Source organism: Bos indicus x Bos taurus, chromosome 3 (assembly GCF_003369695.1).
Source record: "Bos indicus x Bos taurus breed Angus x Brahman F1 hybrid chromosome 3, Bos_hybrid_MaternalHap_v2.0, whole genome shotgun sequence".
Lineage (NCBI taxonomy): Eukaryota > Metazoa > Chordata > Mammalia > Artiodactyla > Bovidae > Bos > Bos indicus x Bos taurus.
The window spans coordinates 67,262,726-67,279,255 of record NC_040078.1 but is presented as its reverse complement, the minus strand read 5'-3'; the positions used below and the strand labels follow the sequence as shown (position 1 = coordinate 67,279,255).

At 43.9% G+C, this 16,530-nt stretch overlaps 1 protein-coding gene across 1 annotated transcript in view; it reads left to right on the top strand.

Annotated features, from left to right (window-relative positions):
- Positions 1–16,530, top strand: part of AK5 (adenylate kinase 5) — a 260,480-nt gene that overhangs the window by 224,404 nt on the left and 19,546 nt on the right. The window contains exons 12-13 of the mRNA XM_027536848.1: positions 878–994; positions 13,301–13,492. Coding sequence (XP_027392649.1) covers positions 878–994; positions 13,301–13,492 — 309 coding nt within the window. The remainder of the gene's footprint in view (positions 1–877; positions 995–13,300; positions 13,493–16,530) is intronic.

Sequence of the window (16,530 nt, the reverse complement as noted above, 5' to 3'; positions counted from 1 at the left end):
ACTTCATCCAGATCTCTACTTAAATATCACAGTCTATCAAAGAGGCCTGCATATCCCATCTAAAAACAGCACCTCTAACAATCTGCTTCTTCTGATCTGCTTTAATTTTGTTCCTAGTAGTTTTCTCTGATTATTTTTATATATTTACTTGCTCATCTAGTATCTATTTTCACTAAAATATAAACTTCATGAGGATTTAACTCATTATTATCTAGGGATAGATTCTGACTGCTCTTGTGATAGTTGCATTCCCCAGACCCTGCTGAAAGTCAGAGGTAGCCAGGAACTCAGAGAACACAGGGGATTCCCCCCATTTGGGCAGCTGGTAGCTTCCTTGTTTTCTATAAGCACAAGTTAAATCAAAATTTTTAACAAAGTGATATTGCTAGAAAATGCTGCTTCATGTCTACTGAAGTCAGTGCATGTCATGTCAAATTTTACAAAATATTTACTGGGAAAAAAATCAACACTGAAGCACATTTTATACCATGTTTTGTCTAGTTTTAAACTTCCATTGGGCCTAATTCAAGGAGTGCTACTGCTTGAAATACAGTACCATATTTCACCTAATTTAAGATACCATTATTTTTAGGCAACCCCCAAAACTTTAACCATTAAAATTTACCAGTAAGAAAAAACATCAACAGACTTTGACCCAATACTGATTGTAAAATACCTACCAGTTCCATAGACATTAAAATTGGGTGGTGGGGGGTTGAGATTTATAGTTGATGAAATACAGGATGTTGCCATCCACTGTTAATCTAACTAGTCCATTTCTCCCCCTTGCCATGATGGGATGGTTGGGAGACCTTTGGTAACTCCAGTGCTGCTCTGTGGAAGAGTCTGGGTCCTGACCGCTCTCCCTCTGCTCCAGGGCATCATTCTGGAGCTCCTGAAGGAGGCCATGGTGGCCAGCCTCAGCAACACCAAGGGCTTCCTGATTGATGGCTATCCTCGGGAAGTGAAGCAAGGAGAAGAGTTTGGACGTAGGGTGAGTGCTGCTATGGGGATCATCCCAGAAGACAAATAGGGGATATCGTGGAAGCTGAGGGAATAAAGGCAAAGTCCGTCAATTCTATTCATAAAACTTTCTATTATAAATGGAAGAAATTCAGCAAAAAAGTGGGGGGGGCGGGGGTGGGCGTGGAGGGTGGGGATGCTGTGGTGGATTTATTGTTCAAGTAACTAAAACCTCCAAGGGTAGTTCACACTTTAGTGGATTCATGTGTTCAAATTTGTTTGTCAGTCATCTGACTTTGTCCATTTCTTGGATTTTCTTTCTTTGCATTGGCCTCATTTTCTTCCTGTTAGAATCATATTCTATCATCTAAGTGATATCACAAACATGTTTCTATTCTCCAGTGGGTCCAGCAAAAAAAAAAAAAAAAAGAACCCAGGGTTTTGTATCATTATCCTGGATAATCAGGTCCTGGGCCTGTCACTGAACTAATCACTGTGGATTATCCAGGGATATCCTGGTTCAGCCTGGAGGACCAGGGCAAAGATGGAAGAAAAGGAGGGAAAATGGGTACCACACCTGAACCACACAGAATGAGAAAGGGAAGGGAATTACCTGAAGACAAATAAGATGCTCTAAGAAGATGGAAGGGAGAACAGATCCTGGACAGGCAAAATCAGATATATGCCCAAGGCCTACCCCCTTCACTGGGAGGCCACTCACAGGAGAATAGCAGTAAGTGAAAAATATTGCTCCTATCATTTATAGAACCTACTCTGGGCTGAGTCCTGTGCTACACGCTTTACATACATTATCTCTAATTTGTCCCTCTTGTGCAAACAAGAGAGAAATAACTGTCCCCGTTTGTTAAAGACTCCAGAGCCTACAAGAATTAATATTTATATAGAGATTTCTTTAGACTAGTTTTAAAAATATTTTATTATATAATTTCCTTTGATACATTTTAATTACCTTTTAGATAGAGAAAGGGGTATTTCTTCATGGTAAAGGTGATGAATCAAGCCCAGAGAGGTTAAGTGACTTGCCCACAGTCAAACAGCTAGTAAGCGTCTACTCATTGGTAAGTAGCAGCTACCGGGAGGACTAAGGTTTGGGGGCCCATCTCCATCTACCTCTAACTTCAGCGTTGATTGAGAGGAATTGTACTTTGTGTCTCCTAGGGGTTACTGTAACCTCCTTTTGAGCCTCTGTTTTAATTTCCTTAGATGGCATCTAAATACTTAAAGGACAATTGCTAACCCTCCCTTGCATTTCTTACTTGCAATCAGAATCAGAGAAAAACTTTCCTGTCCTAGTTGGCAAGTGTGGCCCTGACCCCCGGGGCTGACTTTCTTCCTCTCAGCTCAGGAGCCTTTGTCAAGATAGGAGTGAGCAGGGAGAAACAGATTTGTGTGCAAAGCCTGGGCCTGTGGCAGTTCCAGGTAGTTCATTGGAATTCACACACCAGAATTCTAATGAGCTTTTTCCCACCAAACTACTTTAAGAGCTCAGACTTTGATATAATTAACCACTTTTTTGCAAAATGATGTTAGGAGGATCATTTCAGGTTTTTTTGGTGGCTCAGATGGTAAAGAATCTGCCTGCAATGCAGGAGACCCAGGTTCAATCCCTGGGTCAGGAAGATCCCCTGGAGAAGGTCATGGCAACCCACTCCAGTATTCTTGCCTGGAAAATTCCATGGGCAGAGGAGCCTGGTGGACTACAGTCCGTGGGATTGCAAAGAGTGGGACACAGCTGAGTGACTAACTTTACTTTTATTTTTTTTACAAAATGGAATTGGGAGGATTCTTCTAGTGTTTTTTAAATCACAGTAATATTTTACCATGTTCTGCATATTTATAGAACATCAAATTTACCATCTTAACCAATGTTAAGTGTCTACTTCAGACACGTGAAGTGTATTTGTACTGTCGTGCAACCAATCTCTAGAACTTTTACCATCTTGCAAAACGGAAGCTCTACACTCTTTGAATAGTAACTCCCCACTTCCCTGTCCTCTCAGTCCCTGGAAACCACTGTTCACTCTCTGTCTTTATGAAATGGCTACTACATGTACCTCACATACATGGAATCCCACACATTTGTCCTTCTATCACTGGCTTATTTTTCACTTAGCATAATGTCCTCAAGTTTCATTCGTGTTGTAGCATATGTTAAAATTTCCTTCCTTTTCAGGAGGAATAATATTTTGTTTATCCATTCATTCATTGATGACTACTTGGGTTACTTCCGCTTTGGGGATGTGGTAATTAATGTTGCTATGAATGTGGGTATACAAATAGTTCTTCAAGACTCTGCTTTCAACTCTTTGGGGTATATACACGGAAGTGAAATTGCTGGATCATATGCCAATTCTATTTTTAATTTTTTGAGGAATCAATACATACACATACATACTGTCAGCCATAGTGGCTACACCATTTTACATTCCCACAAACAGTGTACAAGAGTTTCGGTTTCTCCACATCCTCACCAACACACATTGTCTGTTTTTTTCACAGTTACCATCCTAATGGGTGTCATTGTAATCTTGGTTTGCATTTTCCTAATGATTAATGAAGCTGAGCCTCTTTTCATGTGCTCATTGGCCATTTATATTAATATGTCTTCTTTGAAGAATGTCTATTTAAGTCTTTTTCCTATTTTTTAACTGGGTTGTTTGGGTTTTGTTGTTGAGCTGATGGTTGCCTTTTCACTCTGTTGATTGTGTCCTTTAATGCACAGAAGTTTATAATTTTTATATAAACCAATTTATCTTATTTTTGCTTTTGTCTCCTGTGCTTTTGGTGCCGTGTCCAAGAAATTATTGCCAAATCCAGTGTTGTGAAGATTTCCCCCTATTTTTTCTTCTAAGAATTTTGTAGTTTTCACTCTTACATTTAGCACTGTAATCCATTTTGACCTAAGTTTTGTATATGGTATAACATAAGGATCCTGACTCCATTCTTTGAATGTAGATAAACAATTGTCCCAACATCATTGTTTGAAAAGACTTTTTTCGCCACTGAATGGTCTTGGTACCCTTGTCAACAATCATTTGACCATATATGTGAGAGTTTATTTCTGACCTCTCTGTTATATTCCATTGATCTAAATTACTGACTTTATGCCAGTACCACACTATTTTGACTACTGTGGCTTTGTAATGAGGTTTTAAATCAAGAAATGTGAGCCCTCCAACTTCGTTATTTTCAAGATTGCTTTGGCTCTTCAGGGTCCTTGAGATTCCACAAGAATTTTAGGGCAAAATTATCTCTATTTCTGTAAAAAAAAAAAAAACAAAACGAGCCTTTGGAACTTTGATAGAGATTGTGTTAAACCTGTAGATCACTTTGGCAGTATTGAGATCTTAACATCTGAACAATATTAAGTCTTCTGTGGACTGTCTTACATTTTTTGTTTGTTCTGATCTAGCCAGCATCTCAGAGAAGGCAATGGCAACCCACTCCAGTACTGTTGCCTGGAAAATCTCATGGACAGAGGGACCTGGTAGGCTGCAGTCCATGGGGTCGCTAGGAGTCAGACAGGACTGAGCGACTTCACTTTATTTTTTCACTTTCATGCATTGGAGAAGGAAATGGCAACACACTCCAGTGTTCTTGCCTGGAGAATCTCAGGGGCAGGGGAGCCTGGTGGGCTGCTGTCTATGGGGTTGCACAGAGTCGGACACGACTGAAGCGACTTAGCAGCAGCAGCAGCAGCCAGCATCTAGGCTGTGAACAAGTCTCCTGGGAATACTCTCTGAATAACAGGAATAAAGACATCTTTCCTGCACAACTTCAGAATTAGGGCCTGTGTAAATCCAAGGGGTGAGGAGAAATCCAGAAAAGAAGAAGGTGTGATTGGGCCCATGAGGGGCTCCCTGCTGAGTGGGGATTGGCCGTTTTGTAAACATTAAAACACAAGGGAGCAAAACCTTAAAAGGGGGGAGGGGGGATGAGTGCTAAAGGCCACCCATCAGCAATGTTGATTGAGGTTCAGGCTTCAAGATGGCTGCACCCCACCAGGATATTTCACCCTTGACCTTGCCTGTGAACTTAAGGTCCAAAAGTCCTAGCAGGGTCTTTCGGAGGGTCAGGACAGGTCATGAACTTGCTTGGAAGTGCTGGGGAAAACATCCTTTTCAATGTCTTCTTTTTAATTGCTCTCAGTGGTAGTAGACTTTTCTTCTGAAACCCCCAAATGGCCAAGTGTGATAAATAAGATGTAGGGTAAAAATAAGCATCTTTTTTGTCAACTACTGTCTGCAAACAACAAAATTATGTTCTTTATTCTCCTTTCTTTTCTTTATTCTCCTAACTTTTCTAACTGGTAAGTAAGAACTCACATCATCCATACAGTCTTCCTGATGTAAAGCAAAACCTCCTTCCCCACTGTGGGCCCCATTCAGACAGGTTTTAGAAAGTGTCAGAGGAGAGACACTGACACTCCTAACTAGAACTTAGGAGTGAGAAAGAGTCACCAACGTGATAAGTCGGTAGTTTCAATCAATGCTAAAATTCATGTAGCCATTGCTAAAATATGCAAGTGCCCTGGCCGACAACCTTCAAGTGAGATGTCAATGAAGACAGTCTTCCACATTCTGCCGGCACAAATTCACCAAGATCAAGCATGATCTTGATTTGTCCCTGGGTACAGGAATTTAGAAGATTCTAATATCAAATCAGCTCATGGGAAGAGAACACATGCCACCCTCCAAAACAAACACCTGCTTTAAATCTGACCAGATGAACAAAGATGCTACGAACACAGAATGAGCCGCTGTTGATTCACTTATGCCCTGAAGGGACCCCATCATTTGTGCAGCACCCTCCAAATTACCGGCAAGCAACTCATTTGAAATTTGGCGAGGACAAACACAGATGAACAATTTCACCCCAGAGATTCAGAGTAATCAGCCTGGTTGGGAGCACAGTGAGTGTTCCGTGTGTACCTGTCAGGCCTGCAACTCTGTTTGAAGCCCATTCAGGCTTGTGGATAGTTTCCCAACCCACAAACATCTCAGCAGCCCCTCTATATCCCAGAGACTGATGTGCCTGATGCTTGGGACCATCTGTTGCTGAAAAAAATCCAGTTTAGTTAGTCAGGCTGATGCTTTTGCATGCCTGTAGGTTATTGCTCTGAAAGGCAGGTCCTTTGAGGATCTGCTTGGCTATGACACTACTAAAGGCCAAATGCTAACTCATGTCCATAGCTTAGGGCTAAGTCTGTATGTGATTCCTCTATTATCACCCTATCTCCTATTCCCAAGCCTGGTTTTACCCGCAATGAGTTAAATATCTGTGCCTTTAGTATCCAGCAAAGCATAAGGGAAGGTTGTCTGTGTGTGTGTGTATGTGTGTGTGTGCGTGCATGTGTGTGAAAGAGAAAGAGAGGTAATATGAGGAGCTGGGGTTTCTAACCACCATCCCCATCTCTCACCACATTTGTGAACTCCTGGTTATAGTGACTTTGTGTTCGCAGACCTGTATTCAGAGCCTGGCTTCATATGTCCATGACAAGTCATTTAACTATACATAGTTCAATTTCCTCCTCTATAAAATATAGATTGAAAATAGCTGGGCTTCCCTGCTGGCTCAGTAGTGAAGAATCTGCCTGCCAGTGCAGGAGACGCAGGTTTGATCTGCCGTCTGGGAAGGTCCACTGCCACAAAGCAACGAAGCCCCTGCACCATGGCTACCGAGCCTGCGCTCTAGAGCCCAGCGCTGCAACTACTGACGCCCGTGAGCTCTAGAGCTCACAGTCTGCAACAGAAGAAACCACTGCAACGAGAAGCCCGCGCCCCGAACTAGAGAGGGGCCTCCACTCAACCACAACCAGAGAAAAGCCCGCGCAACCATAAAAACCCAGATCAGCCAAAAATAGATACACAACTAAAATTGCTTTTAAAAAAGAAAATAAATACCTCTAACCATTACCAAAAAATATATATCTTGCCATTTGCAACAACATACATACATCTAGAGGATTATTAATCTAAATAAGTCAGACAGAGAAAGACAAATACTGTATGATATCACTTATGTGTGAAATCAAAACACACAAACAAACAAAATGAAACAAAAATAAACTCATAGATACAGAGAATCAATGGGAGGTTTCCAGAAGGTAAGGAGTGGGGGGAATGGGCAAAATAAGCAATAGGTAAAGATTATATAAACCCCCAGCTATATAATAAATAAGTCACATGAATGTAATATTCAACATAGAGAATATGGTCAGCAATACTGTAATAACTTTGTATGAGGACAGACAGTAACCCTATGGTAATCACTTCATAATGTATATGAACATTAAATCACCATGTAGTACACCTGAAATTTAACATAATATTATATGTCAACTATAGTTCAATTAAAAACAGGAAAATAGCTTCAGTGCTTTCTGGGAAGATTGGATCAAATCCTTGAAATGTGCCTTACATATGTATATGCCTGCATATGGTGTTCAATAAATTGTTACCATTTTTTTTCCAAAATTATATGTATTTTTTCTGACTATAGAAATAGAAATTATATAGATATGAGACAATACAGGAAAATGTAAAACAAAGACTAACTAACCACCCAGAAATAACCTGTTGTCTCTTCTTCCTGCCTTGGTTCTACCTATTCTCATGCAGTTAAAGTCATACAGAATACATAGCTATCTAAATAATAGCTGTTATTTTTTGAGCACTTAAAATGTGCCAGGAACTGAACTATATGCTTTGCCTATATCATTATATTAATCTTTACAATTATGTTCAAGAGATATTATTATCCCCACTTTATAGATTATTATCATCTCAAGGAGAGTGTGTACTCAGCCTGACTCCCTGTAGTGCTTTCCTATGTTAACTCAACATTTACTCTACAGCAGCCGAACTAAACACATATTAACAGAAGTAAATGCACGGGTTATCTCTTTCCTTTCCCCCCAGGAGGTTCTTAGCTGAAATTCTGCCCTTAGCCTGACTACAAAGATGAGTTTCCTGGATGTGTGGATAATGATAGTATATCCCTCTGCCTGACTGCTCTTAACTGTCTCATAACACTATTCATCTACAGAGTCAGTGATTCTGTTTATGTGTGCTTAGTCGCTTAGTTGTGTCCAACCCTTAGAGACCCCATGGACTGTAGCCTGCCAGGCTCCTCTGTCCATGGGATTTCCCAGGCAAGAAAACTGGAGTGGGTTGCCATTCCCTTCTCCAGGGTATCTTCCCGACCCGGGGATCAAACCCCAGGTCTCCCACATTGCAGGTGGATTCTTTACCATCTGAGTCACCAGGGAAGCCCTGAAAATGAAAGTGTTAGTCGTTCAGTCGTGTCCAACTCTTTGCAACCCCATGGACTATAGCTCATCAGGCCCCTCTGTTCAAGGGATTCTCCAGGAAGGGATACTGGAGTAGGTTGCCATTCCCTGGCAGAGAAGGGAGTGTAAATGCCTCTTCATGCTCCACCTGCCGAAATTATCATCACAAGTCAGCTGACATCCTCATCCTGGTGGGCTGCTCTCAGTCAGGGTGAGTGCTGATCCCAATTAGAGCCCTAGAGACAGCACGAGCAAGTTTATAAATAAAATGAAATGGCCTCTGACACTGTCCACTTCTTTTCCCACCCCACCTCCTCTCCCGGCTCCATTCAGCCCACCAGGCACCTGGCTTGAGTCCCATTCTGAAGTCTCTGGCACCCTACACTAGGGTGAAGTCACCAAGCTTTTGGAGTTACACACAGCAGACTCAAAACTGTCACTAACTAGTCCTCAGTGATCTTGAGCAAGTTGACCTATGTAGGGCTCCATTTCCTCCCCTGTTAGCAGGACGGCACAATATGTCAGCTGCCGAAATGTTCTTACACATCTCAATGCCTTTTCAAGGGCATGTGTGCTCTAATAAGGGTCTCCTGAATACCCAAAGACCATGAAGAACGCCATGCTGCTGGGGCAGAATTCCAGGGAGCCAACAGGGGAGTGGGCACTGGGGACATGGAGTTGTCCATAAGTCTCTATGGTTCATCCAGACAAGGGCTGAGTTCTCTGCCCTCCCACCCATGGGATGTTAGAGACTAACCATGGTCCAGGGTAAAAGAGGCAGAGCTACTCCAAGGAACTTTCTAAAGGAATATACCAAAGCATTCTGAAAAATAATTAAGTGGTGTTTCATTCAAATCTTTCAAAAACTTTCAGGCATTAAAAGCATCAGTGGAAGAAATGAGCTCTGAAACCATGAAAGGACATGGAGGAAACTTAAATGCACATTGCTAAGTGAAAGAAGCCAGCCTGAAAAGGCTGTACACTGTATAAGTTCAACAATGTGATATTCTGGGAAAGGCAATTCTATAGAACACTAAAATCATCAGTAGTTGCAGGGTTAGGGAGGAGAGAGAAAGTGAAAGAAAGTGAAAGTGAAGTCGCTCAGTCGTATCCGACTCTTTGGGACCCCATGGATTGTAGCCTATCAGGATCCTCCGTCCATGGGATTTTCCAGGCAAGAGTACTGGAGTGGATTGCCATTTCCTTCTCCAGGGGATCTTCCCAACCCAGGAATCGAACCCGGGTCTCCCACATTACAGACAGACGCTTTACCGTCTGAGCCACCAGGGAAGTCGGAGGGAGGAATTAAATAGAAAGAGCCCAGAAGATTTTTAGAAGGGTGGAACTATTAAATATCATTACTATAATGTTGGATAATGACATTATGCAGTTGTTAAAACCCATAGAATACACAACACAAAGAATGAACCTTAGTGTCAACTATGGACTTCAGTTAACATTTCAGCATTGTTTCATTGCGACATCATCCCTCCTGCCATTGCAGGAGATGTAGAAGACACAGGTTCAATCCCTGGGTCCAGAAGATCCCCTGAAGGAGTTTGAGTAGGCTTCAGGAGTTGGTGATGGACAGGAGAGCCTGGCATGCTGCAGTCCATGGGGCCGCAAAGAGTCAGACATGACTGAGTGGCTGAACTGAACTGAACTGAACTAAAAGACATAATAGGGGAAACCAGGGATGGGGAAAGATATATAGTAATTCTCTGTATTATCTGCTCAATTTTCACATAAACCTAAAACTTCTAGGGCTTCCCTGATAAATCAGTTGGTAAAGAATACGCCTGCAATGCAGGAGACCCTGGTTCAATTCCTGGGTCAGGAAGATCCCCTGGAGAAGGGAAAGGCTTCCCACTCCAGTATCCTGGCATGGAGAATTCCATGGACGGTATAGTTCATGGGGTCGCAAAGTTGGACACAACTGAGCGACTTTCACTTCACTTAAAACTTCTAAAACTTAAAATCTATACAGGCCGTTTTCAAATAGAATGATTGCTTGATAGCTTTTTATGTAAGAAGAGAGCGCTGACTCCAGGAGAGACAAGTCAGGTCTAACCCCAGGCTTAGCAGGAGGAAATGGCTTGGTGGAGCAGCTTCTCAAGGTCTTATTTTGTGAAGAATCACCTGGGGATCTTCTTAAAATGCAGGGTCAGCAGGTCAGGAGTGGTGCCTGAGCTTCTGCATTTCTAACAAGCTCCCAGGTGAAACCTGAGCTGCTGGTCCACGACCCATACTTTCTGCATGGAATCAACCTCTCTGTCCTGCACTTATTTATTGTCAGATCCTGCTCAGACACACATAATCTCTGTTTGTACCTAAATGAGTCCCGTAATTGTCTTTTGTGTCCCCACGAGTGCCTAAAAACCCCCACAATAAGAAAAATAGCCTAGTTTCCAAACACAACCCCAGCCAGAAACTGTTCCATAAGCCAAATGCTGTAACTAAACCCTAGCCTGCCTCTCAAGCTTGCCCTCTGCTGGTGGACACAGGTCATTGTCTTCTAAACTTTCACCCAGCTTTCATACTGCTCAAATGCTCTTTTTTTTCTTCCAATTAATAAAGTCAGAAAAATTAGATGACATGTCCCAGAGGTTTATTTCACCCTTTTAGATTTTTGAGAACTTTTCTACTCTGTTCCTTGAAGTACTTCCTTCAGAGTGGGAAGATAAATCATGGAACAACACAGACAACTTAAAACTGTGTGTGTTGTCCTGAAGTACTCCCCTACCCTGACTTTGTTCCCATCCCTCCCAGGGCTTTCCATGGTAGAGCAGTAAGACTTCCTTTACATTGCCAGATCGGAAGGGAGCAACAGTTCCTTTTGATCCAGAGTTGGGACTGGTAGTGGAGACAAGGTTGGTGTCTTCCAGAGGCATCAGAAGCAAAAGAAGACTTTAAGAAGGATGGGGAGATGGGGAGAGTCATGCTATTGATCATATCACTATCATTCATTCAGGAACAAATTTATTTATTACCTACTGGATAAGGCTGGATATACCCATGCCTCAGTCATTCTGCACACTCCCTCTGCACCACCGCCCCCCACCCCAACCACCTCCAAGCCCTACCCTTTGGCCCTGTGGGCTGCTTCTAGCTACTGTCCTTGTGCAGTCAACCTCTTAGAAGCGTGGTAGAGCTCATCGCTTCACTTTCTTGTCTATCCATTTCTTCCTTGGCCTTGGAGCCAGGAGCTGAGCATTCCTAACCCCTGAACACAGAGATTGTAGCTCATATGGGTAAGCATGCTGCTGCTGCTAAGTCACTTCAGTCGTGTCTGACTCTGTGCGACCCCATAGATGGCAGCCCACCAGGCTCCCCCGACCCTGGGATTCTCCAGGCAAGAACACTGGAGTGGGTTGCCATTTCCTTCTCCAGTGCATGAAAGTGAAAAGTGAAAGTCGCTCACTCGTGTCTGACTCTAGCGACCCCATGGACTGCAGCCTACCAGGCTCCTCTGTCCATGGGATTTTCTAGGCAAAAGTACTGGAGTGGGGTGCCGTAGCCTTCTCCATATGCTTACTATGGGTAAGCATAGTGCATGCTAAGTCGCTCAGTTGTGTCTGACTCTTTTGCAACCCCATGGACTGTAGCCTGCCAGCCTCCTCTGTTCATGGAATTTTGTCTGCAAGAATACTGAAGTAGGTAGCTATTTCCTCTGCCAGGGGATCTTCCCAACTGAGGAATCAAGTCACTTCTCCTGTGTGTCCTATACTGGCAGGCAGATTCTTGACCACTGAGCCACCTGGGACTCCAATAAGCATAGCAGCTGATACTTACAGTTTGCTCTATCCTAAGCAATCTACTTGCATTGCTGCTGCCATTTAGTCACTGTCATGTCAAACTCTTTGAGACCCCATGGACTGCCAGGCTCTTCTGTGCATGGAATTCTCCAGGCAAGAATACTGGAGTGGGTTGCCATTTCCTTCTGCAGGGGATCTTCCTGACCCAGGAATCAAAGCTGCATCTCCTGCTTGGCAGGTGGTGCTTCACCACTGAGCCACCTAATTCTTACAGCAATTCTGTGATGTTCCTCATCATACAAATGAGAAAGTTGGGGTGCAGAGAAGTTAAGAGACACAGTTAGTAACTTAATTTGTTATTTTCTCTAATAGGTTTCTGGGGGTTGATGGGATCCATTATTCTGTTGCAGTCGGATGGGGGGTAAGACCAAGTAGACAGGTCTGAAGCAGGGGCTGGGATATCTGCATCAGCCAAGGACTGGTCAGGCATCTCTGTCCACATGGCCTCTCAAAGAGGCTAGCTTGTGCTTCCTCCCAGCTTATCAGTGAGCATCATTGGAAATCTTAGATGGTGGTTGACCAGGCAGGAACTGCAAAACTTCTTATGATCTTGCTTCCAAAATTAGGTGACATCATTTTCACTATATTCTGTCAAAATATATAACAGTCCAGCTCAGATTCAAGTAGGTAGAAGAATAGTCACCATGTCTCAATGTGGGAAGAGCTTAAAGTATGTTGAGGCAAGGAACCAATGAAGACCATCTTGGAGACAAGTCATTACACCAGGATTTGACCCTAAGCAGCCTGACTCCAACCTTTGTATGCTCAACCATTATGCTCTACTGACCTCCACATAGTACAAGACGCAGCCGTACTGTGCTCTTGGTGGCTGGTATAAGACATAATGGTGGACAAAGGAAGAGGTGATTAACTTGCCTCCGTAAATCAGGAAAGGCTGACAGCAGCAAGTATTACACACACACAGCCCTCCCCCTGCTATGGAGGACAGATTATGACTGCACTGGGCAGCATTCTACGCAATCCCTCCATTACATGAGGTGACCTAAAAGCTGAGGGCGGTTCTGTGGAAAGTTGCTGACCTGGAAGTGAGGAGCTGTGATATCCTGTCCCAGCTGTGTCACATTGTAGGCCTGGAACCTCAAGAGAAAGCAGAAGGTCAAGGCAGGAAAGAACTAGCGTGCCCAGGCCTTTCCAGAACCTTGCAGGGTAGAATTCCTGACCATGTTGTGCCGCCCTCTCCCATCCCCAGATTGGAGACCCACACCTGGTGATCTGTATGGACTGCTCAGCAGACACCATGACCAACCGCCTTCTCCAGAGGAGCCGGAACAGCCCACAGGCAGATGACAACACCACCACCATCGCCAAGCGCCTTGAGACCTACTACCGGGCCTCCATCCCTGTGGTCGCCTACTATGAGACAAAAACACAGCTACATAAGGTAAGTCCCCTCACGGCCCCCCAAAATGAGCCAACTACCCACTTTTTTTTTTTTTTTTTTCAAAAACAAAGAAAAGAAGTAGGAAATTTCAGGTTTAGGGATTTTGGAATTAGAACTGCATTGTTGTTGTTGTTCAGTCGCTCAGTCGTGTCTGACTCTGCAACCCCATGGACTGCAGCACACCAGGCCTCCCTGTCCTTCACCTCCTCCCGGAGTTTGCTCAGACTCATGTCCATTGAGTCAAAGATGCCATCCAACCATCTCATCCTCTGTCATGCCCTTGTCCTCCTCCCTTCAATCTTTCCCAGCATCAGGGTCTTTTCCAATGAATCAGCTCTTTGCATCAGGTGGCCAAAGTACTGGAGCTTCAGCTTCAACATCAGTCCTTCCAATGAATATTCAGGACTGATTTCCTTTAGAATTGACTGGTTTGATCTCCTTGCCTTCCACGGGACTCTCAAGAACCTTCTCCAACACCACAATTTGAAGGCATCAACTCTTCAGCACTCAGCCTTTTTTCTTGTCCAGCTCTCACATCTGTGAACTGCATACAGCTGCACAATTGGGGCCAGCATGTGGGTCCCTTATGCTCTTCACTTTTTGTATCAATCATCATATGGATCATGAAAAGCTGGTCATACAGTGTTTACAGAAGCCAATACAGTTGCTCCATTTTTCCAAGAAGGAGGGAGGGAGGACAGGACGAGGGATAAGGCATTAGTTCTGACTTTCAGACCTCAGCTACACAGGAGAATCCAAAAGGTCTCATCTAGACCTAAAATTCAACAACTTTGAATGTCTAAATTTTGGCATAGTTCCTCACTGACACTTGGCTGACTCAGTTTCTTGCAATAACTAGTGTTACTAGGAGAAGCAGCATATGGGGCCAGGAGAGCAGATGAGGTGAAACAGTGAGGCAATGGGTGGTCAGCTCAATGATCAGGAGCAATAATCCATGCTGAGTCACTGTAAAGTTCATGAATTTGGGAAAGCTACCCAATCTTTATTCATTCACTCATTTAATATATATGTACCAAGCACTTCCTACGGGCCATCCATTGCCCTGATGGTTTGGATGCAGGTAATAAGATGTAGTCCTTGCCTGCTAGAGCCTAGGGTTTAGTAGGTGTGCATGCGTGCTAAGTCACTTCAGTCACGTCCAACTCTTTGCAACCCCATAGACTGTAGATCACAAGGCTCCTCTGTCCACAGGATTCTCCAGGCAAGAATATTGGAATGGGTTGCCATGCCCTCCTCCAGAGGATCTTCCCGACTCAGGAATCAAACCCATGTCTCCTATGGCTCCTGCCTTGCAGGCAAATTCTTTACCACTGAGCCACCCAGGAAGCCAGGGTTTAGTAGGGGAGACAGACAAATCAGTGATCACAATATGGAGTGAAAATGAGCAGAGAGTAAGTTCTGAGGGCCCTTTAACCTGATCTAAAGGAAGACAGAGGAAGGTCACCAGAGAAGAAATAAGCTGAGCCCAAAGTGGGGGTGCTGTGAGGGGAGCAGAGCACTTCACACAGAAGGAGCTTGGCTGTGACATAAAGTGCCAAGAAAAAGATAGAGAAGTGGGTGTGGAGAGGCAAGCAGGGACCAGATCAAGGTGAACCTGTCCTGGGAGCTACTGAAGGGAACAGACATAGTCAGGGTTTCCACTTTGACAGCTCACTCCATCAGCTTAGTCGGGAATGGATCCCAAGAAGATTAGGCCAGGAGACCACCGGGAGGTGGGATGGATCCAGGAACCAAACCCTCAGAACCCAACACAGAGGAGAGAGAGTAGACAGCTACTATCTGCTTTTCCCAGGGAGGTAAAAGGAAACATCTTCGATCAATAATGTATCTTGGAGGGAGCTACATGATTGATTCCTTGGGGAAAACCATTGATAATGAAATCTTATCTTCTGAGCCAGTTAATTGTCCATTTTCCAGACCCTTAAGAACTTAACCCTGTTTAGTATCTGAGAGGTGTCCCAGGATTTAACTCAGAGATGTCCCGTATGTGACATGAGAGACACCACCCCCACCTTTTTCACCCACAGCAGCCACTGCTAAGCCATCGTTGTTTTTCCCTCAAGACCTTGACTTGGTCTTGAGATGTTAGCATAGCACAACAGGCAGCTCCTTCCAGTTACTAGGACTTAATGTGCAAGATGAATCCTGTTTGCTGTGCTTCATGTAGCCTTGAAAGTGAAAGTCACTTAGTCATGTCCGACTCTTTGTGACCCCATGGACTATATAGTCCATCACAGTATAGTCAATGCCGTGACTATACAGTCCATGGAATTCTCCAGGCCAGAATACTGGAGTGGGTAACCTTTCCCTTCTCCATGGGATCTTCCCAACCCAGGGATCAAAACCAGGCCTCCCACATTGAAGGCAGATTCTTTACCAGCTGAGCCACAAGGGAAGCCCAAGAATACTGGAAAGGGTAGCCTATCCCTTCTCCAGGGGATCTTCCCGACCCAGGAATCAAACTGGGGTCTCCTGCCTTGCAAGCGGGTTCTTTACCAACTGAGCTATCAGGAAAACCCCTCGTGTAGCTTTAGTTGCCACATAAAACAAAGACCCAGATCTTTAAACAAGCAAATAAAAAGTATATCATAAAAGGGCAGGGTCTTAATAATTTGGGTGACAAGGTCTTTCCAGGATTCATGATTTCCACCCTCATGCCACCTGGAACACAGATGGAAATTATCCAGAGAGAAGAGGGTTTCTTCCTCTTTCAAGATTTACAGAGGTGAGAAAATCCTGAATTAAGACTTTAGCCACTTTCAGAGTCAGGAAAGCCCTTTTATCTCTCTCCTGTATCTTTCTAGCCTAAGTACTACATGCTCACACATGATTGGCACGTGGACACAGGGCTAACCGAGTTCTCCAATACAGCTGATCTCTGGGATCCTCCTTAGAAACAGTTAAGTTAGTGGGGAAGGGAGCTTCCTGTAGCATGTGGCTCAGCTCTTCCGCTTCCCCCACATTTTGGAGATGTTGGCAGCTGGATCTGTGGTGAGGTAACATATACGAACCACTGG